The 22,415-nt window shown below is 44.8% G+C and overlaps 1 protein-coding gene across 1 annotated transcript in view; it reads right to left on the bottom strand.

The window, feature by feature from the left end:
• The window catches only part of tg (thyroglobulin), a 443,647-nt gene that overhangs the window by 91,183 nt on the left and 330,049 nt on the right, over positions 1–22,415 (bottom strand). Inside the window, exons 44-45 of the mRNA XM_078541245.1 lie at positions 19,859–20,026; positions 333–514 (exon numbers count right to left, since the gene is read on the bottom strand). Of these exons, the coding sequence (XP_078397371.1) occupies positions 333–514; positions 19,859–20,026 (350 nt within the window). The remainder of the gene's footprint in view (positions 1–332; positions 515–19,858; positions 20,027–22,415) is intronic.

Here is a 22,415-nt window from a genome sequence, read left to right as displayed (position 1 = left end):
GCTAGCCTGAATCCATGAAAATCCTGAAGAACACAACATGCCTATCACTCCAACGGAGCTGACCAAGTCGAGAGTGCAGGGTGTGGATTCGCAACATGAATCAGCCTGCACCCTTAAAAGGCACTCTTGAAAATCATCCCGGGAATGGGATCGGGATTCCTGAAATCAGATCCCGGCCTCTATTGTTAAAGGGCGTTTGGCAAAAATCTAGCCCTATCAGTTTAAATATGAAATGTCCTATGTGACAGTGTCTGCTTATACCTTCCCCTTAAAAGCCCCATGAAACCAACAAGGGTGTGAAAGATTATCTATGTTCTACACAATGCACTTACCGTGTGGCATTCTCCAAAGCCCTAGAGAAGGCAGAGTAGTCAGCCAGCGAATGCTGTAGTGCGTAAAACCAAGTGGCTGCATCCTTGATGAGTGAGTTTGATGTTTCTCCTCCCAGCGCATTCTGAAGAGCTTGATAGAAAGCTGTTTTACTCTCTGATTTTCCAGAAGGTTCTTCAAACTTCTGAATAATATAAACAACAATAGCAAAAAAATATTTATACAATTTATCAATCTTTTCAAAATACATTTGGACATTTGAAAAGAATTAGAGTTCTGCACTCATTGACCGGAGGGATTCACGCGCCCCCAGCAGCACAGTTTTGAAAATGCAAACAAGTGGAATTGAGACAGGAAAAGGCCAGGCTTGTTCCTCATTTTGATTCAGCTGATCTCAGTGCTACACTTAGCATCAGTATCCATGTGTGATGGAGGGTAGAACCATACGGGGATTTGTCCCTTGATCACTTTGGCACTGTGGACTGCATTTTCTCTATGTAATGAGATGGTAAATTGTTTCATCCTGGAAAATGTACGTATGTGGACACCAGTGGCTGCAGATTTAATCAGAGGCCAGGGAACTGGACCTTCATAAAAATTCAGCCCCAGATAAGGACGTGATTAAGGACAGTTCACCGGCTGGCCAGATATCCCTATGATATCTAGGTTCAAGCAAGGGATACCCTCAGCAAGGATTCAATTGCAAAGAAAAGAAGCAGATGTAGGTAAACCACCGGATCACACAACAAAAAATAAAAAATACCTGGAAAAACTCAGCAGGTCTGGCAGCATCGGCGGAGAAGAGTACACTTGACATTTCGCGTCCTCATGACCCTTCAACAGAACTAAGTAAAAATAGGAGAGGGGTGAAATATAAGCTGGTTTAAGGGGTTGGCGGGGGGGAGAGAAGTTGTGGGGGGGTAGTTGTTGGGTCAAGCAAGCAGTGATAGGAGGAGATAACCAAAAGATGTCACAGACAAAAGAACAAAGAGGTGTTGAACAACCACCCCCGCCCCCCTTAAACCAGCTTATATTTCACCCCTTTCCTATTTTTACTTAGTTCTGTTGAAGGGTCATGAGGACTCGAAACGTCAACTGTACTCTTCTCCGCCAATGCTATTTTTTATTTTTTTGTTTTGGATTTCCAGCATCCGCAGTTTTTTGTTTTTATCACTGGATCACACAGTCTCCTTCAGCAACAGAAGGTTGGAGAAAAGACAATTGCCCAGGTCTCCCAAGCAGCGGCAATGATCGTGGGATTGCCGCTGCACAAGTAAATGTAAATAAAAGCAGACTTGACGCTGCTCCATATTTCGTCCGGGACCTTCCGAGCCCAGCTTTCCCAGAAATGCACAGCACAGATTCCTTCCGGGAGCGAAGCAGGGGAAGATAGGACACAACCCCCTTTTACGGCACTAGCTAGTCAGTTTAAACGCCCAGTCTTTCAATGTTAGTGAACTGATGAGTGTGTGAATGGGTAGGTGGGTAGGGCAGTAGGGCGGGTAGGTGGATGAGCTAAATGGGTGAGGCGGGAAAGTGCATGAGTGGGTAGGTGGGGAGAGGTGATGAGGAGGGTGGGGTGGGTAAGTGAGTAAGTGGATAAAGTAGATAGGATGGGTGAGGAAAGTGGGTAAGTGGGTAGTGGGTTGAGATGGGTGAGGCTGGTAAGTGGGCAACGTGCAAACATACAAATTCGGAGCAGGGGTAGGCCATTCAGTCCCTCGAGCCTGCACCGCCATTAAATAAGATCATGGTTGATCTGATTGTGGCCTCAACTCTACTTGCTTCCAACCTGTATATGCTTTTTAAAATTTATTCATTCATGAGATGTGGGCTTCGCTGGCTGGGCCAGTATTTATTGCCCACCCCTAGTTGCCCTTGAGAAGGTGGTGGTGAGCTGCTATCTTGAACCACTGCAGTCCATATGGTGTGGTACACCCACAGTGCTGTTAGGAAGGGAGTTCCACGATTTTGACCCAGCAACAGTGAAGGAATGGCGATATATTTCCAAGTCAGGATGGTAAGTGACTTGGAGGGGAACTTACAGGTGGTGGTGCTCCCATCTACCTGCTGCCCTCGTCCTTCTAGATGGTAGTGATTGTGGGTTTGGACGGTGCTGTGGAAGGAGCCTTGGTGAATTCCTGCACTGCATCTTGTAGATGGTCCACACTGCTGCTACTGTGCATTGGCGGTGGAGGGAGTGAAAGTTTATGGATCTGGGCCAATCAAATAGGCTGCTTTGTCCTGAACGATGTCCAGCTTCTTCAGTGTGGTGGGAGCTGCACTCATCCAGGCAAGTGGGGAGTGTTCCATCACACTCCTGACCTATGCCTTGTAGATGGTGGACAGGCTTTGGGGAGTCAGGAGATGAGTTACCGGTCGCACAATTCCTAGCCTCTGACCTGCTCTTGTAGTCACAGTATTTATATGGCTAGTCCAGTTCAGTTTCTGGTCAATGGTAACCCCCAGGATGTTGATAGTGGGGGATTCAGTGATAGTAATGCCATTGAATATCGAGGCTGGATGATTGGATTCTCTATTGTTGGAGATGGTCATTGCCTGACACTTGTGTGGTGCGATAGTTACTTGCCACTTGTCAGCCAAAGCATGGATATTGTCCACGTCTTGTTGCATTTGGACATGGACTACTTCAGTATCTGAGGAGTTGCGAATGGTGCTGAACATTGTGCAATCATCAGTGAACATCCCCACTTCTGACCTTATGATGGAAGGAAGGTCATTGATGAAGCAGCTGAAGATGGTTGGGCCAAGGACACTACCCTGAGGAACTCCTGCAGTGATGTCTTGGAGCTGAGATGATTGATCTCCAACAACCACAGCCATCTTCCTTTGTGCTCGGTATGATTCCAACCAGCAGAGAGTTTTCCCCCTGATTCTCATTGACACCAGTTTTGCTAGGGCTCCTTGATACCACATATGGTCAAATGCAGCCTTGATATCAAGGGCAGTCATTCGCACCTCACCTTGGGAGTTCAGCTCTTTTGTCCATATTTGAACCAAGGTTGTAATGTGGTCAGGAGCTGAGTGACCTTGGCAAAACCTAAACTGGGCATCAGTGAGCAGGTTAATGCTAAGCAAGCACCACTTGATAGCTCTGTTGATGACCCCTTCCATTACTTTACTGATGACCGAGAGTAGACTGATGGGGCAGTAATTGGCTGGATTGGATTTATCCTGCTTTTTGTGTATAGGACACATCTGACAATTTTCCACATAGCTGGGTAGATGCCAGTGTTGTAGCTGTACTGGAACAGTTTGGCTAGGGGGGGGCAGCATGTTCTCAAGCACAAGTCTTTAGTACTATTGCTGGAATATTGTCAGGCCCCATAGTCTTTGCAGTATCCAGTGCCTTCAGCCATTTCTTGATATCACGTGGAGTGAATCGAATTGGCTGAAGAATGGCATCTGTGATGCTGGGGACCTCCGGAGGAGGTCGAGCTGGATCATACACTTGGCAATTCTGGCTGAAGATTATTGCAAATGCTTCATCCTTATCATTTACACTGATGTGCTGGACTCCCCTATCATTGAGGATGGGGATATTTGTGGAGACTCATCAACCAGTGAGTTGTTTAATTTTCCACCACCATTCACAACTGTAGGACTGCAGGACTGTAAAGCTTAAATCTGATCTGTTGATTGTCGAATCGCTTAGCTCTGTCTATCACTTGCTGCTAATGCTGTTTGGCACACAAGTAGTCCTGTGTTGTAGCTGCACCAGGTTGACACCTCATTTTTAGGTATGCCTGGTGCTGCTCCTGGCATGCCCTCCTGCACTCTTCATTGAACCAGGATTGATCCCCTGGCTTGATGGTAATCGTAGAGTGGAGGATATACTGGGCCATGAGGTTACAGATTGTGTTTGAGTAAAATTCTGCTGCTGCTGATGGTCCACAGTGCCTTATGGATGTCCAGTCTTGAATTGCTAGATTTGTTCGAAATCTATCCCATTTAGCATGGTAGTAGTGCCACACAGCATGATGGAGGGTATCCTCAATGTGAAGGCAGGACTTTGTCTCCACAATGACTATGCGATGGTCATTCCTACCCATTCTGTCATGGATGGATGCATCTGTGGCAGGCAGGTTGGTGAGGATGAGGTCAAGTATGTTTTTCCCTCTTGTTGGTTCCCTCACCACCTGCTGCAGACCCAATTTAACAATTATGTCCTTCAGGACTCGGCCAGCTCGGTCAGTAGTGGTGCTACCGAGCCAGTCTTGTTGATGGACATTGAAGTCCACCACCCAGAGTGCATTCTGTGCCCTTGCCACCCTCAGTGCTTCCTCTAAGTGGTGTTCAACATGGAGGAGCACTGATTCGTCAGCTGAGGGAGGGCGGTATGTGGTAATCAGCAGGAGGTTTCCTTGCCCATGTTTGACCTGATGCCATGAGACTTCATGGGGTCCGGAGTCCATGTTGAGGACTCCCTTCCCACTGTATACTACTGTGCCGGCACCTGTGCTGGGTCTGTCCTGCCCATGGTGGTGGCTGGGACATTATCTGGAAGGTATGATTCCATGAGGATGACTATGTCAGACTATGGCTTGACCAGTCTGTGAAACAGCTCTCCCAATTTTGGCACTAGTCCCCAGATGTTACTAAGGAGGACTTTGCAGGGCCGACAGCGCTGAGATTGCCTTTGTCATTTCTGATGCCTTGGTTGATGCCGGGTGGTCCGCCGGTTTCACTCCTTTTTTGTGACTTTGTAGCAGTTTGTTACAACTTAATGGCTTGCTAGGCCATTTCAGAGGGAATTTAAGTCAACCACATTGCTGTGGACCTGGAGTCATATGTAGGCCAGAACAGATTTCCTACCCTAAATGGCATTAGTGAACCAGATAGGTTTTTAAGACAATCAATAATGGCTTCATGGTCGTCAAAGACTTTTAATTCAAATTCCACTATCTGCCATGGCAGGATTCAAACCCAGGCCCCCAGAGCATTACCCTGGGTCTCTGGATTACTTGTCCAGCAACAATACCACTATTTTATTTTACCAGTACATGAAGAGCAAAAGAATGACTAAGGAAAATGTAGGGCTGATCGGAGATGTATATGGTAACTTGTGCTCTGATGCTGAAGATGTGGTCAGGGTTGTCAATGAGTACTTTGTCTCTGTCTTCACTAAGGAGAGGGATGAAACAGATATTCCGGTTAAAGAGGAGGAGTGTGAAATATTAGATACAATAAGTATCGTGTGAGAGGGTGTACTGGAGGGTCGACATCTTCGAAAGTGGATAAATCGCCAGGGCTGGATGGATTGTATCCCAGGCTGTTAAAGGAAGCTAGGGTGGAAATAACAGATGCTCTGAGGATCATTTTCTAATCCTTACTAAATACAGGTGAAGTACCAGAGGATTGGAGGTCTGCGAATGTTGTACCATTATTTAAAAAGGGCGCAAAGAATAGACCAAGTAATTATCGGCTGGTCAGTCTGACTTCTGTAGTGGGCAAATTATTAGAAGCAATTCTGAGAGGCAGGACAAACTGTCACATGGAAAAGAACGGATAAATCAGGGACAATCAGCATGGTTTTATTAGGAGGGGGTTGTGTCTTACTAAGTTAATTGAATTTTTTGAGGAAGTAATGATAGGATTGATGAGGGTAGTGCAGTGGATGTTGTCTGCATGGATTTTAGTAAGGCATTTGACAAAGTCCCACATGGCAGACTGGTCAGAAAAGTAAAAGCCCATGGGATACAGGGGAACATGGTGAGTTGGATTCAAAATTGGCTCAGCAACGGGAAACAAAGAGTAGTGGTTGATGGATGTTTTTGAGAATGGAAAATGATTTCCAGTCGTGTTCCACACAGCTCAGTGTTCGGACTCTTGCTGTTTGTTGTATATGTTAATGATTTGGACTTAAATATTGGTGGCATGATTGGGAAATTTGCAGATGCCACTAAAATTGTGGTTGAAATTGAAAAGGATAGCTGCTGTCTCCAGAATGATATCAATGGTTTGGCTGAATGGGCAGAAAAGCGACATATAATTCAATCCAGAAAAGTGTGAGGTAATGCATTTGGGGAGGGCAAACAAAGCTAGGGAGTACACAATAAATGGGAGGATATTGAGAGAGTAGAGGAAGTGACCTTGGTGTGCTTGTCCACGGGTCCCTGAAAGTGGCAGGACAGGTGGATAAGGTGGAAAAGAAAGCATATAGAATGTCTCCCTTTATTGGATGAGGTATAGAATACAAAAGCAGGGATGTAATGCTAGAACTGTATAAAACACTGGTTAGGCCACAGCTGGAATTTTGTGTACAGCTCTGGTCTCCACACTACAGGAAGGACATAATTGCTCTAGAGAGAGTACAGAGCAGATTTACAAGAATCTTGCCAGGGCTTGAAAATTGCAGCTATGAGGAAAGATTCGATAGGCTGGGGTTATGAAATTATATGGCAAGATTTGAAAAATAAAAACTGATACTGCTTTCTCTGGCATGCAGCCAGCAATCTATCAGCATTGTCAAGAAGGTGAAATTACTGGCAAGTTCTAGGATTCTCCTGAAGCTTTGGACTGATTGATTTTAGTTGCTTAAATCTCATACACTGTGGCACTGAAACATAACAATCTGTCCTCTCAAACATTAGGATAGAAACATTATTGGAATACTAACAGTAAAATAATAATGTGAACAATAGCTCAGACATAAATACAAAAAATGCTCGCAAACACTCAACAGGTCAGGAAACATCCGAAGAGAGAAACAGAGTTAATGTTTCAAGTTGAGATGATCTTTAACCAGTTCTGGTCATAGGTCAGCTGGACCTGAAATGTTAACTCTGTTTCTCTCTCCACAGATGCTGCCCGACCTGCTGAGTATTTCCAGCGATTTTTGTTTTTATTTCAGACTTCCAACATCTGCAGTATTTTGCTTTTGTATTAACTCAAATGTCTGCTTAGAAATAAAGGTAACATTTAAATACTTGATACATTTTCATTCAATATTTTCTCTTGTCTTTTTTAAATTTTCTGAATATGGGAGCGTGGTAGCTTTTACGTGCTCATTAGAGGGGCCACTATATCAGTTTTTTTATTATTGGTGCAAGGGAAAATTTTGCATCTTTAGCTAATTTCAATGTGTCCTTGTTACAGCCAGATCCAGATCCTTGAGTTTGCTCTCATGATTTAGAGCTGTAAGTCACGAAATGATCATCAGCTGTCTTTTGAACTTGTGTGAACCTAAGGACAGAGAAGCAGCCAATTGCACTAGCTGCCTGGGAAAATGTTTCACAGGAGGAAGTGATGGGGGATGCCCCATTGCAGACGTTCCGTCACAGCTTTCTGAATTGGGACAGAATATCACTTCAGCTGACCTGAATGTGTGCGATATCATGTTTCATTGGTCACAATTTGACACAGGCAGCTAGTTGATAGGGTGAAAGTGAGACTGCAGTGTTAAAATAGCCTCAAGCCAATGCTATTGTGGAGAGGCGTTGACACTTGTCCTTCCTCCTGCCCAGCTGAAACCTGCTGGCAGTTAGAATCCTCCTATATAAGCAAAGGGCATAATTTCAAAGCAAGGAATCTTAAGATCGAGTCATAGAAATGATGGCACAACTTGAAGGGTGCCACTGGACATTGTGTCATGTTTCACTTCCCCTTCTTTTGCTATGAATCGGAATAAGCTAAGATTTGATCATTTAAGAGGTTGGGAACATTGACTTATACAACTTCACTTCTGGGAACTAGGCTCAAATATGACCCTGATGGGGAACCTGCACCTGCAACAATCCTAAGTGAAATCAGTTTGGGCAGCATTGAAGCAGTTTGAAGTGGTCACAAGTCCTTGGGAAAGAAAATGCTCATAATTCAGTGAAACTAAATTGGCTATTAAACTCAGAAGAGTCATTAGGGTGATGGTGTGTGTGAAATAACAATAGATTGGTACAGCAAGGGACACTCTTTTAAGCTGGCATTGACCCAGAGTGTAGAGCCAACCTAGATCCTCATCTGACCCATCATGGCTTGTGAATACTAATTACTGACATTGAATGTGACACTGGGAAAGATGTTCCATTTCCTCACCACTGAAACCCTTGTAGTTAGTGCATATCGGTTTTAGATTGATTGTGTTAAAGATGGACTTTCTATGAATAATTAATATGATTGTAACAACCGTTTACTCAACAGGGCTCTGGGCTAAGAAAAGTAAGAAAGAACTCAAATTTATAAAGTACCTTTCACTACCACAGGATATCCCAACATGCTTTACAGCAATTAAGTACTTTTGAATTGTAGTCATGATTGTAAAGTAGTGAAACATGGCAGCTAAAGTTCCCTCAAAAAAACAATGATATAATGACCACATAATCTAATTTGTTGATTTTTTAAAAATGAAAAATATTGGCTAAGACGCTAAGGAGAACTTTCCTGCTTTCCTCAGATACTGCCAGGAGGTCTTTAACATCTAATCCAACACCTTCAACAGTGTAGCACTTCCTCAGCACTGCACTGAAGTGTAGGCCTGGATTATGTATTCAAGTCCCTAGAGTGAAACTTGAACTCTCAACCTTCTGGCTCAGAGGGGTGTGTGTGACCCTCGGAAACCTTGGAAAGCTTTGGTTAATCTTTTTCTTGGAAAGATGTTTGGGCTTATGCTGTGTTTCCGGGTTGTGTTTTAAAACAATGGGGTGAATTTTCTTGAGGCTTCGTCTTTGTCTGGCATTGTAAGTTCAGCAATTATTTAGAAATACTGCTAATGTACATTTATGGGGTTTCTGCTAAACTTCTGCTGAGGTTATGCTGGCAGAACTGGATAAATCATGAGGAAATTCCCAATAGCTGTGCATTTGCACAGGTTTGATAAACGAAAGAAAACCGCAGGTCGCAGGAATTGTAAAATGCGTATTAAAACCAGTAGAGCAGCTTTGGACAATGTCACAACTAACAGCCTGATAAAAATTGATACAATATGATGAACTATTGTCTCACCCGGTCCATTATCCAGGATGTCCACGGGACTTAAGCAATTAACAGTACCAATGTAGAGAGCCAAATCCTATCAAACGTTGTAAGGATGTGGTTCTACCTGTGTGGGCACACATGAAGTGGCTGTGAAGAATAGCTGAATATACTCTTGGGAAATGGGGTAATCAGTTTGGTTGACAGAGTGCTGGTGAGTTGGCCTTTATCTGTCTGGAATCATGTCCAAGAGACAGTCATGTTTTGAGGAAAGGACTGCATAGCATATTAGCCTGGGACTGGAAACTAAAAATAGAAAAGGTCAAGACCTGCAATGAATGGTTGTGAGAGGAACTAGGACCTCACCATGTATCTCATTTTTTATATAACATATATAGAGATATGCTCATTGCTATCCCTAAAAATTTCAAACTCGATAAAGAGCTAAAATGGTTGAATCTATGTCTGCTCATGAGCACAAGCAAAAGAAGCTACCTTGCAGTATCGGGGAATTCAAATACAAATAAGAGATATAAAAGGGCATCTGCATTTCATAACCCAGACTGGCCAACAGGAGTCTGCTCATCTGCTAAGACAAAGGGCCCCCGCAACCTTCCTTACCATTCTTAGTGGTTAAGACATTTTACAATCTTGGGGACCCAGGCGAGGGATACACGTCCTTTGTCAAAGATAGTATGGAGAGGTGGGAGCCATGTGACATGGGCCTCTGGCTGTGGAACCAGTAATATTCCTTGCTGAACTGCCAAGGTCAGTCTTCCTTTTTAACCATCTGATGAGCAGCATCACAGACGAGGAGCTCTGGCCCAGGTTTGACATCTGGCACCATCTATGCTGTTTATGCTGGAAATTCTGTATCATCGCTTACAAGACTGATTCATCTCTGCATTGCTTATCCCATCATGTGAAGTCAACACCACTGGAAAATTGATTTATCCAGTATTAATTTTCAGCCCAACAAGAAGGAATACCTCATTGGACTTTGATTCTGGACTTTGGAACCCATGTGCAACAATATTTCTTTTCTCTGTGTTCTCTGCATTGTAAACCTTTCTTTTCTCTACCCCTCTTTTACTGTATGAATGCAAAGGAGGCAACATTGTGACCCTCCTCCCGCATTTTGAATGTGTGTAAATAAACTAACCCTTTGAATTCATCCCATCTCGAGTTTGCTGTGGGGTTATTATTAGGAAATTGGATCACACCAAAAGAGAGGGATTGGGAAATATGCCACCGTTTATAGAGGAGGAAGCAAATCAAAAACACCTTGGTGTTGATGGACGGGTAGTGAGAGGAGGAATTAGTCCGTAACAGTTGTCTAGACAGAAATGCGTGGCAAAATTAGAGTCAGTGCAAAAAAGAGACAGAGCATTTGTTTTTTAAGAAGAGATGTGAGATTGAGTGAAGTAAGTGAAATTTTAATTGTGTTGGTTGTTCACTTGCTAGCCATGAAATAATGATTAGTATCTGGCCTTGTTTCATCAAGTGTTTCTCAGTTTGTTTTCAAAAGAACTGGAGGAGCTCTTTAGGAGTAGATACAACATCAAGTTCAGATCCTAAAGATGTCCACTCATTGATCATTAAAAGTTAGATATTGGGCAGAATGTGCACAGGCCAAATGTAAGATTCTTCGACTCCACATAGGAGTGATGAGCACCTGGGAGAATATCTAAGGCAAAAGCCTAAACTTGTTACAGTATTAATGTCCTGGAGTTAGCTTGTATAGCCAACATGCAGGGCTCTTAGTTCCTCTGTTAAAGTCATGAGTATGGATAATCTGCAAAAGTGTCCATGAAACAAATCCTCTCCCTGCAATATTGTGAGAGAATTGAGCACATCCAGGGTGAAGTACTTTCTTAGCACTTGTAAGTTTTAAGTTCAACTCCACCTACGTGGAATAAAACTCCATCTATTGTGGATAGTAACAATCGTGGATGAAACACAAAAACATCATTCCATCCCACTGAGATTTTTCAGGATCTTTGGAATGTTCAAGGAAGGTCCAACAGCAGAACAGTGGCAAGTTTCCCCCATTCTGCACTCCAATGGTTCTATGAATCATAGGCAGCCTGCAAAACTGTCAAGATGTAGGACGACTTCACATGTGATACTATGTACTATAACCAATCAAAGGAAAGACAATGGCCTGGATTTTGCACAGAGCGGCAATAATTGTCAGACTGCCACACTGCTTGAACTTTTCCACGCCCTGACAGTAATCTACATTTCTTGCTGGGTTTTCTGAACCTGGCTTCTCCTGAAATGCTGAGTGCAGCATCCATCGAAGAGCCCCATCGCAGCGGTGGGGGAAGACAGGACATGTCCCATTTTTACGGCATTTATGGTGAGGCAGTGGCGTAGTGGTTTTGGCACTGGACTAGTAATCCAGAGACCCAGGGTAATGCACAGGGGACCCAGCTTCGAATCCCACCATGGCAGATGGTGGAATTTGAATTCAATAAATATCTGGAATTAAAAGCTTAATGATGACCATGATTGTCGTAAAAACCCATCGGGTTCACTAATGTCCTTTAGAGAAGGAAACCTGCCGCCCTCACCTGGTCTGGTGTACAGGTGATTCTTAAATGTCCTCTAAAATGGCCTAGTAAGCCACTCAGTTGCATGAAACTGCTTAAAAAGTCTCAAAGGAATGAAACCGGACGGACCACCCGGCATCGACCTAGGCACCGGAAACTACAACAAGCCCTGTCGACACTGCAAAGTCCTCCTTACTAAAATCTGGGGGACTAGTGCCAAATTTGGGAGAGCTGTCTCACAGACTAGTCAATCAACAGCCTGACATAGTCACCCTCATGGAATCATACCTTACAGATAATGTCCCAAACACCACCATTACCATCCCTGGGTATGTCCTGTCCCACCGGCAGGACAGACCCAGCAGAGGTGGCGGCAGTGGTATGAAGTCAGGAGGGAGTTGCCCTGGGAGTCCTCAACATCGACTCCAGACCCCAGAAAGTCTCATGGCATCGGGTCAAACATGGGCAAGGAAACCTCCTGCTGATTACCACGTACTGCCCTCCCTCAGCTGATGAATCAGTGCCCCTCTATCTTCAACACCACTTGGAGGAAGCACTGAGGAGGGCAAGGGCACAGAATGTACTCTATGTGGGGGATTTCAATGTCCATCACCAAGAGTGGCTCAGTAGCACCACTACTGACCAAGCTGGCCGAGTCCTAAAAGACATAGCTGCTAGAGTGGGTCTGCGGCAGGTGATCCCCTGGCTTGATGGTAATGGTAGAGTGGGGGAAAAACATACTTGACCTCATTCTCACCAACCTGCCTGCCGTAGAAGCATCTGTCCATGACAGTATCAGTAGCAACGCACAGTTGTGGAAATGAAGTCCCATCTTCACATAAAGGATACCCTCCATCGTATGGTGTGGCACTACCACCGGGCTAAATGGGATAGAATTCGAACAGATCTAGCAATTCAAGACAGGGCAACCATGAAGTGCTGTGGGCCATCAGCAGCAGCATAATTGTACTCAACCACAATCTGTAACCTCATGGCCCGGCATATCCCCCACTCTACCATTATCATCAAGCCAGGGGATCAACCCTGGTTCAATGAAGAGTGTGGGAGGGCATGCCAGGAGCAGCACCAGGCATACCTAAAAATGAGGTGTCAACCTGGTGAAGCTACAACACAGGACTACTTGTGTGCCAAACCACATAAGCAGCAAGTGATAGACAGAGCTAAGTGATTCCACAACCAACTGATCTGGAAGAAGCTCTTCAGTACTGACACATCCAGTCATGAATGGTAGTAGACAATTAAACAACTCACTGGAGGAGGAGTCTCCACAAATATCCCCATCCTCATTGATGAGGGAGTCCAGCACATCAGTGTAAAAGATAAGGCTGAAGCATTTGCTTCAATCTTCAGCCAGAATGCCAAGTGGATGATCCATCTTGGTGTCCGCCAGAGGTCCCCAGCATCACAGATACCAATCTGCAGCCAATTTGATCCACTCTTTATATGTGATACAAAGAAACAGCTGAAAGCACTGGACCCTGCAAAGGCAATGGGCCCTGACAATATTCCAGCAACAGTACTGAAGACTTGTGCTCCAGAACTTGCTGCGCCCCTAGCCAAGCTGTTAAAGAACAGCTACAACATCTACCCGGCTATGTGGAAATTTGCCCAGGTATGTCCTGTACACAAAAAAAAGGACCAATCCAACCCGGCCCATTACTGCTCCATCAGTCTACTCTCAATCATCAGTAAAGTAATGGAAGGGCTCATCAACAGTTCTATCAAGCAGTACTTGCTTAGCAATAACCTGCTTACTGATGCTCAGTTTGGGTTCTGCCAGGGCCACTCAGCTCCTGACCTCATTACAGCCTTGGTTCAAACATGGACAAAAGACCTGACCTCCAGAGGTGAGGCAAGAGTGACTACCCTTGACATCAAAGCAGCATTTGACCGAGTGTGGCATCAAGGAGCCCAAGCAAAACTGGAGTCAATAAGGGGGAAAACTCTCTGCTAGTTGGAGTCATACCTAGCAGAAAGGAGGATGGTTGTGGTTGTTGAAGGTCAGTCATCTCAGCTCCAGAACATCACTGCAGGAGTTCTTCAGGGTAGTGTCCGAGGCCCAACCATCTTCAGCTGCTTCATCAATGATCTTCCTTCCATCATAAGGTTAGAAGTGGGGATGTTCGCTGATGATTCACCACTCGCGACTCCTCAGATACCGAAGCAGTCCATGTCCAAATGCAGCAAGACCTGGACAATATCCAGGCTTGGGCTGATAAGTGGTAAGTAATATTCGTGCTGCACAACTGTCTGGCAATGACCATCTCCAACAAGAGATAATCTAACCATCGCTCCTTCACATTCAATGGCATTACCATTGCTGAATCCCCCGCTATCAACACCCTGGGGGTTACCATTGACAAGGAGCTGGACTGGACCAGCCATATAAATACTATGGCTACAAGAGCAAATCAGAGGCTAGGAATCCTGTGGTGAGTAACTCACTTCCTGACTCCCCAAAGCCTGTCCACCATCAACAAGGCACAAGTCAGGAGTGTGATGGAATACTGTCCACTTGCCTGGATGAGTGCAGCTTTAACAACACTCAAGAAACTTGACACCATCCAGAACCACACAGCCCGCTTGATCGGCACCCCATCCACAAACATTCACTCCCTCTACCACTGATGCAATGGCAGCAGTATGTGCCACCTACAAGATTCAGTGAAGAAACACCAAGGCTCCTTAGACAGCACCTTCCAAACCCACTTCCTCTACCATCTAGAAGGACAACGGACAAGCAGATACATGGGAATACCACCACCTGAAAGTTCCCCTCCAGGTCAATCCCCATCCTGATTTGGAAATATATCACCGTTCCTTCACTGTCACTGTGTCAAAATCTTGGAACCCCCTCCCTAACAGCACTGTGGGTGCATCTATATCACATGGATTTCAGCGGTTCAAGAAGGTAGCTTACCACCACCTTCTCACGGGCAATTAGGGGTGGGCAATAAATGTTTGCCTAGCCAGTGAAGCCCAAATTCCTTGAATGAATAACTAAAAAAGAAATTAACTTCCATAATTAATGGTAATTTTAAAGGTCCAGTGTGAATGTTAGTGAATGGGTGACTGGATAAATGAGTAAATGGGTAAGGTGGGTAAGTGGGTGTGGTAATTAGGTATATCAAAGGATTAATGTAACTCAGTTAACCTTGCTGTATTTGGCCTGCTGAGTATTAGAAACTGAATAATTAGGGAATGTTACATGCCAACATTCAAACTTGGTTATTTACATATCATCCAGAATTCTAGGCACTAGAAGTGAATGAGTTGTCTTTTGGTCTATCAGAATGTTTGCATGAGTCAGAATTTTGTTTAATTATGCATGAGTGTAAATCCACTGGGGAAAAATTGGGCGTGGGAATCATGATGCCCAATTACTCCATGCCCATTCAACGTAATGCAGGCAGATAGGATAGGCTACAGAAGAGCAGTGATGGTGCAATGCCTGTTGCATTGGGAAGCCTGCCAGAAAGATTGGCCGGGATTTTCCATGCCCACCGGTGTCGGGCATGTTTGGTGGCGTGAGTGAACAATATGGCACGACAGCGTGAAACCTGTTTGCGATTGTCCGCTTGGGCTGAGTTTCCCGCCATCGGACATTGGGAATCTCATTGTGATACATCAGCAGATCATTATAAGGCCATCCCTCCGGACTCATCCCCCCACCCGCAACCACACCCCCCCCCCCGCTGGATCATCTGCCCATGTCGGCGGGAAAACACGCCGTGTTTCACAAGGCAGCACGTGAGCAATGTGCACCTGGCGAGCTGCACTTCGCTCGGGGCTTCAAGGTTTGTTTGCCCGCCTTGCTTTGGCCAGCACTTGCAGTCATCAGCACCAGGCTTCACAGACAGCGCCACATCACTTTTAGGGGGGCTCACGGGTAGGTCTTTACCTTCCAGATCAGCCATATGTGGGTGGCTTTTCAATGGCTGCAGGGCAAGGTCTTGCTTGGGGAAGGGGGAGAAGTGGCCTCAGGCAAGGGAAGAGGCTGCAGGGTGAGGGCTGTACTGGGGAAGGAGGGTATCCCAGCGTGTGTGCGGGGGCACATGTTGACCTGTACAAGTAGATGGCCAACCTCTTCTGTGCAGCATTGTCACTGATCACTGCTGCCATCGCCTCCCTAACCAGAGTGGTAATGTAGCTGTAGCTGCTCCTCCTGCAGCCAGAGCGGGGGTAGAGGACATCACAGCAGGCCTCCATGGCACCCAAAAGGCACTCAAGGGCTGCAGTCTTCTTGCCTTTTGGGCCATGTCTTCTTTGCTGCAGTCTTGGGTTGGAAGCACAGTGCGCGGCTGTGGTACCTGGCGTGATGAAGCGGCAAGATGATGGCAGATGAATGAGAGCCAGCCCACCATGGAAATGGCATGTTTCCCAGGAATGCATAAGTAATGCGGCGGATTTGGGACAATATGGCATGAAAACCCATCATCGTTTTACCCGCCCGCTACCACATTTAGTGCAAATCTGGATTCCATCCATTGTATTCAATGTCAAGCAACATAAAGGAGCCTGGTACCAGCTTGGCACTGAACTTTGCGCAGTGCTTGAAGTCTATCCTTTCTAGCATAGAACTGATGGGCAACTCCATTAACTTGCTTGTGAACCAAATTGTGATGCAGCATCTTATGGCTAATGTCTCAGTTTCCATATCAGCACAAGCAGCTTCCACCAAAAGTCTGAGTCCTGCAATATAAGTTATGTCAGGTCAGATTGCTGCCATACAAGCTCAGAATGCTGCCATCTTGGCTGTGGTTACCAGTGCTTAAAGGAGCTTGCAGGGTGTAACAGCAACAGGTTGCTAGGATTACTGAAGTGGGAGTGAGTACAGAGCTGCTGTCCCCTATCAGGCTGACGGAGTTTGCCTTCCCATCACTGTCGCTTCTTGCTGTTGACTGTCAGTCAGCCCATCTATCTGGGCCTTCTTGATTCAGAGCTACCTGAGGTTGTCCTCCATGGCCAACCAGGGTAGCAGAGAACTGAAGCACCAGGACAGGCAAAGACACATCGAAGACAGGTTCTAGTGGAATGCACTTTAAATTTGAACACAAAATTAGTATGGTTTCATTTATAAATTTGGTTTGGATGGTTCATTGTGTGTTGGGTTTGTTTTTGCATTGTGGCCAAGAGGTTGATGTAATGGTCAATGACAAAGTGCAGGTAAGGATTGTGGTATTGGGGAATTGGAGTTGAGATTACTAGTATCCCATTTGAATGAGTTCTTCACATACAACCCAGGCAGAAAGGGGTTGTCTACATTGCAGCCTCCCTTATTCTTCCTCTTCTGTCTTCTCTTTCGTGTCCTCCTCTTCTTCTTCTTCTTCCTCCTCCTTATGTTCCTGCTCCAATGAAGCATCATGGGTTATCCCCTCCTGATGGCCAGGTTGTACAGCATACATCTTACCACTATGAATCTTGAGGCCCATTCAACCATGTGCTGTAGTGCTACTCCAGAGCAGTTCATGTAGTGGCATCATAGCTTCAGCACACCATTGGACTGCTCTATCACATTTCTTGTGCCAGCCTAACTCTCATTGTATGTATGTTGCACACGTGTGCATGAATTACGAACTGGAATCATGTCATCAGTAGGTAACCCTTATCATTCAATAGCCACCTTTTGGTTTAACTTGGTAGCTGAAAGGCAGCTGATACAGCGTACTGCTGCAGAATGAAGCATCATGACTGCTGCCAGGATACTGAACATAAACTTGCACAATGCATCACTTATGGTCACATACTAGCTGGACATTTTGATTCTGGTACATGGCAGAGTTGACATGCAGTGTCTGCAAAGCAATCTTGTACCATGGGGAAACCTGCAAACCTTAATTCTCATATTTGTTCAGCCTGCTTTCTCAGGCAAAAGGCAATGAAATGAAGCTTCACTCTTTGAATAGAAAGTGTCAGTGACCTCCATTATGCAACAATGGACGACAGTCTGTGAGATTTTGATAATACCTTCTTAAGTCCAACTTAAGAAAGTTGGCATGCAGCCTGCCTCCAAAGCTGTGCCAGTGCAGCTCCTGTGCCAGTTGAAAGAAGGCAAGCAAGAAAAATCCCACGCTGACTTGCTGTTTGAATTTTACCTCCCCCCACTGTAGGACGCAGACACTTGGCAGGTTTTACTCAAAATGGGCAAATCTGACCTATCATATGTCACAATGCTTTAGAATGGCAAAGGTACAATGTCAACATATAAGCCTTCCTGGTTCATTTGTTTCTTAACTGAATGATAATGGAGGTTATTTAGATGCTTCCTGTGACCCAAAAGGTTGCTATTTCCTGGCACTAATACAGAACACATCATATTCTGTATGCTTGCTTCTGACAGGAAGGATTTTATCAGCACCTTGCTGAGCAAGCATCTGTAAACTTCAGCTTATAAAGCATCAAAGCCTTCCTTTAATGAGCTAGTCTAGTTCCTCTGTGATGTTAACAATCAATACATATGTTTCTCCACAGGATCTGAAAGTTAGCAGCTATGAAAAGCCAAATTGACAAACAGCGAATTAAGGAGACTATTCCAATTCCACAACTGAAATTGTTGGCAGGCAGCCAGCACAGGGTGTAGGGCACAGCTGAATCCCTTCGTTTTGAATGAGGGAAGAAGGTACTTAAGGGGGATAAAAGTGTAAAGTCTATCTATTTTCTAAAGCTTAAGGCATATGACACCAAAATGGAGAAATGCAATTACACGTCAAAAAAAATGTTGCAAGTGATTGTGTCCTATTTAGTGGTAGAGGAATTTTAGATGAGCAACATTGTTTGCTAATATCCCATCTCTAAATATTAGGGCCGTAGTTTCTCTAACTAACATCCATTGTTCAAATTAAGCACAAGGAGCCAGTTCGCTAAATCTGTTGGCTGGTGATCAAAGGGGACTGGAAGGAGGAGTTACCTGGAGAATTCGGACCTCATTGCTGTAAGGAGAATGACAAAGGCATTGGAGGGGCTATAGATGAGTCATGACTTTAATAAGAAGTTATAGGCTCGATTCAGTCCTTCAAGTGGGGAGTCATTGTCAAACAGGGATAGGGCACAACATTATATTCCAGATTTCTGCCCTGATCTCCCTTCGAGCTCCCAATTGGGAATAGTGCAGCACTGACACATTGTGATTTGGGAAACAAGTGGACAACAAAACAAAGTTGCAGAGAGAGCACCAAAATTAAAGACTGAAGCAATAGAGAATAAATCAATGGAGTCAAAGGAATGATGTAAAGAGAGGAGTAGAGGGAGTGTGGCAGAAATCACTGGAAGTTACCAATTGCTTTGAGATTCACATATAATTTTATCAGATCTTGAACTTAATAAAAGGTTTTCCTTTACAGCTGTAAACAATTTCAAATTCCTTTGGGATTCAGAGACATGGAAAATTAGATCACTGTGATGCGGAAAATTGCACTCACTATTGATTGCGAGATTGGATAGATATTCTACGTGTCACTAAATTACTTTTTGTAAGTGAGAAAACATTTAATGAAGGGGATAGGGTCCATGACAGTTGAGGTCTGTGGAAGGACTGATTCTGATTGGTCAAATGGCCGCTTCATGTTTTCCCAAAGACACTGAATCACACTGGCCACAGCGAACTCACTTGCGTGGTTTAGTTCAATATGTGACAGCAAATATTAACAAGCTATTTCACTGTTGATAACATAAACTGAGTCTCTATCATGTTGTCACTCAACACCCACAAAAGTGTACACAAACACACAAACAAACGCACATTCAGCAGGAATCACTGGCTAGCAATCAGGAGCAGGAACTTTGTTGATCTTCCCTCCTTAGCCCTTGAAGGCCAAGGTCAGTTGTAGGACCTTTATTTCCAGCTCAGCTGAGTAAATAACTGAATGTTAATTTGGAGCATTTTGGTCTGTAGTCACACATGAGGCAGTGAATTCACTAACTGAGCCACCAGGTGATCAATATTGTGTCAATCTACAAGAGGCCAATCATTTGGCAGCAAAGAATACTTTCCAGCGCTCTTAAAACATTTATTTTGACCACCTCACCTTGATCGCTTTTGCTCTTCTAACAAGCCCATCCTCCTCCGAACTCCCAATCAGTACGTCCACCTTGTGATACCGGCCACTGCTTAGGGCTGCGAGGGGGGTTTCCTGCAGGTAAATCCCATCAACCACGGGAGCCCATGATTGGAATGGTCCACTGACAGCTAATAGCTGTGGAATAACAAAATAAACCAACATGCAATTAAGAGCTTAGCCTGAATACAGAGACTTGTCATGTATGTTATGTTATGCAATTAAAATTACATAGGAATCCAAGAAATGGTAGATGAAAGGAGACCAAAATTCACCGAGTTCCCTTTCGAGTCACCTGATACAACAATAATGGAGCTGTTGACTAATCATAACTATCAATCTCAATTAATTAAGTCTCCAACGGATTGAGACATAACACGGGGACAAGTCCAGTCATGCAGTGCTTCCTCCAAAACATTGAATGCTTGCCACATGCCATGCTTCAAATGACTCACATACTATATTCCTAAATGTTATTTTCTTAAAGAATTATATTTAATTATTATTTGAATAAATCAATAATCTTACATACTGTCATCAATGTTTCAAAAAAGATGTAAGTGAAAAGCAACCAATACGGTCATGTGAGGTTAGATTTACAATTCCATGTTCCCAGTACTTAAAGATTCATGCCAGGATTCATAAATTCAATTCCATAATTACGCTGAAAATGCAGTGGGACAGAGGCTTGTCATATCTTAAGCTGCAGGTCTGTCCAATACTGCATTATTTGCTCGGTAAAAAATTATGAGAAAAATTACAGGGATTTTCCCTCATTTCTTTTGGTGCTGTTGTGGTCACTCACAGGGGTATAGTGCTGCTGGAGCACACCAAAGCAGTGCCCCAGCACCTCCAACCAGGGCCTGGGAAGCAGAGTGTGGGTGAGCAGAGGCCTGGACACTTGGGAACAGTGGCTGGCTGTGAGGCCCGGGAGTAAGAAGCTGCGGAGTGGAACCCAAGGCTGAGGGGGAGGGGGTGCGGGAGGAAAAGGCTGACTGCCATGCATGTGTGTGAGTGTGGGTTTGGGTGGGTGTGAGAGTGAGCATGTGGGAGTGAGAGAGAGAGAGAGTGAGTGTGTGGGTGTGACAGAGAATGAGTATGTGGGAGTGAGAGAATGTGTGTGTGGGAGTGAGAGAGTGAATGTGTGTGGGAGTGAAAGAGTGAGAGTGTGTGTGTGTGTGTGTGGGAATGAAAGAGTGAGTGTGTGTGGGAGTGAGTGAGAGTGTTCTGTGTGGGGGGAAATGACAGAGTGAGTGTGTATGTGTGTGTGTGTGTGTATGTGTGGGAGTGAGAGTATTTCTATTTTTTTATTCATTCATGGGATGTGGGCATTGCTGACTAGGCCAGCATTTCTTGCCCATCCCTAATTGCCCTTGAAAAGTTGGTAGTGAGCTGCCTTCTTGAAGTGCTGCAGTCCCTGTGGTGTAGGTACAGCCACAATGCTGTTAAGGAGGGATTTCCAGGATTTTGACCCAGCGACAGTGAAGAAATGGTGATATATTTCCAAGTCAGGATGGTAACTGGCTCGGAGAGGAACTTACAGGTGGTGGTGTTTCCGTGTGTCCACTGCCCTTGTCCTTCTAGATGGTAGTGGTCGTGGGTTTGGAAGATGCTGTCTAAGGAGCCTTGGTGAGTTCCTGCAGTGCATCTTGTAGATGGTACAAACTGCTGCCATTGTACATCAGTGGTGGAGGGAGTGAATGTTTGTGGATGAGGTGCCAATCAAGTGGTCTACTTTGTCGAGCTTTGAGAGTGTTGTAGGTGTTGCACTCATCCAGGCAAGTGGAGAGTATTCGTCACGCTCCTGACTTGCACCTTGTAGATAGTGGACAGACTTTGGAGAGTCAACAGGTGAGTTACTTGCTGCAGGATTCCTAGCCTCTGACCAATCTTGTAGCCACAATATTTATATGGCTAGTCCAGTTCGGTTTCTGGTCAATGGTAACCCCCAGAATGTTGATTGTGAGGGATTCAGTGATGGTAATATCATTGAATGTCAAGGGTGATGGTTGGATTCTTTCTTGTTGAAGATGGTCATTGCCTGGCAGTTGTGTGGCGCAAATGTAACTTGCCACTTGTCAGCCTAAGACTGGATATTATCCAGGTCTTGCTGTACTTGGACATGGACTGCTTCAGTATCTGAAGAGTCGCGGATGGTGCTGAACATTATGCAATCATCAGTGAACATCCCCATTCCTGATCATATGATGGAAGGAAGGTCATTGATGAAGCAGCAGAATATGGTTGGGCCTAGGACACTACACTGAGGAACTCCTGCAGTGATGTCCTGGAACTGAGATCATTGACCTCCAACAGCCACAGCCATCTTCTTTTCTGCTAGGTGTGACTCCATCCAGCGGAGAGTTTTACCCCCTGATTCTCATTGACTCCAGTTTTGCTAGGGCTCCTTGATGCCACACTCGGTCAAATGCTGCCTTGATGTCAAGGACAGTCACTCTCACCTTAGGCCTGGAGTTCAGCTCCTTAGTCCATGTTTGAACCAAGGCTGTAATGAGGTCAGGAGCTG

The sequence above is a fragment of the Cetorhinus maximus genome, chromosome 4 (assembly GCF_964194155.1).
Source record: "Cetorhinus maximus chromosome 4, sCetMax3.hap1.1, whole genome shotgun sequence".
Classification (NCBI taxonomy): Eukaryota; Metazoa; Chordata; class Chondrichthyes; order Lamniformes; family Cetorhinidae; genus Cetorhinus; species Cetorhinus maximus.
Note: the sequence above shows the minus strand (reverse complement) of the source record. Positions and strands in the feature narration are given on the sequence as shown.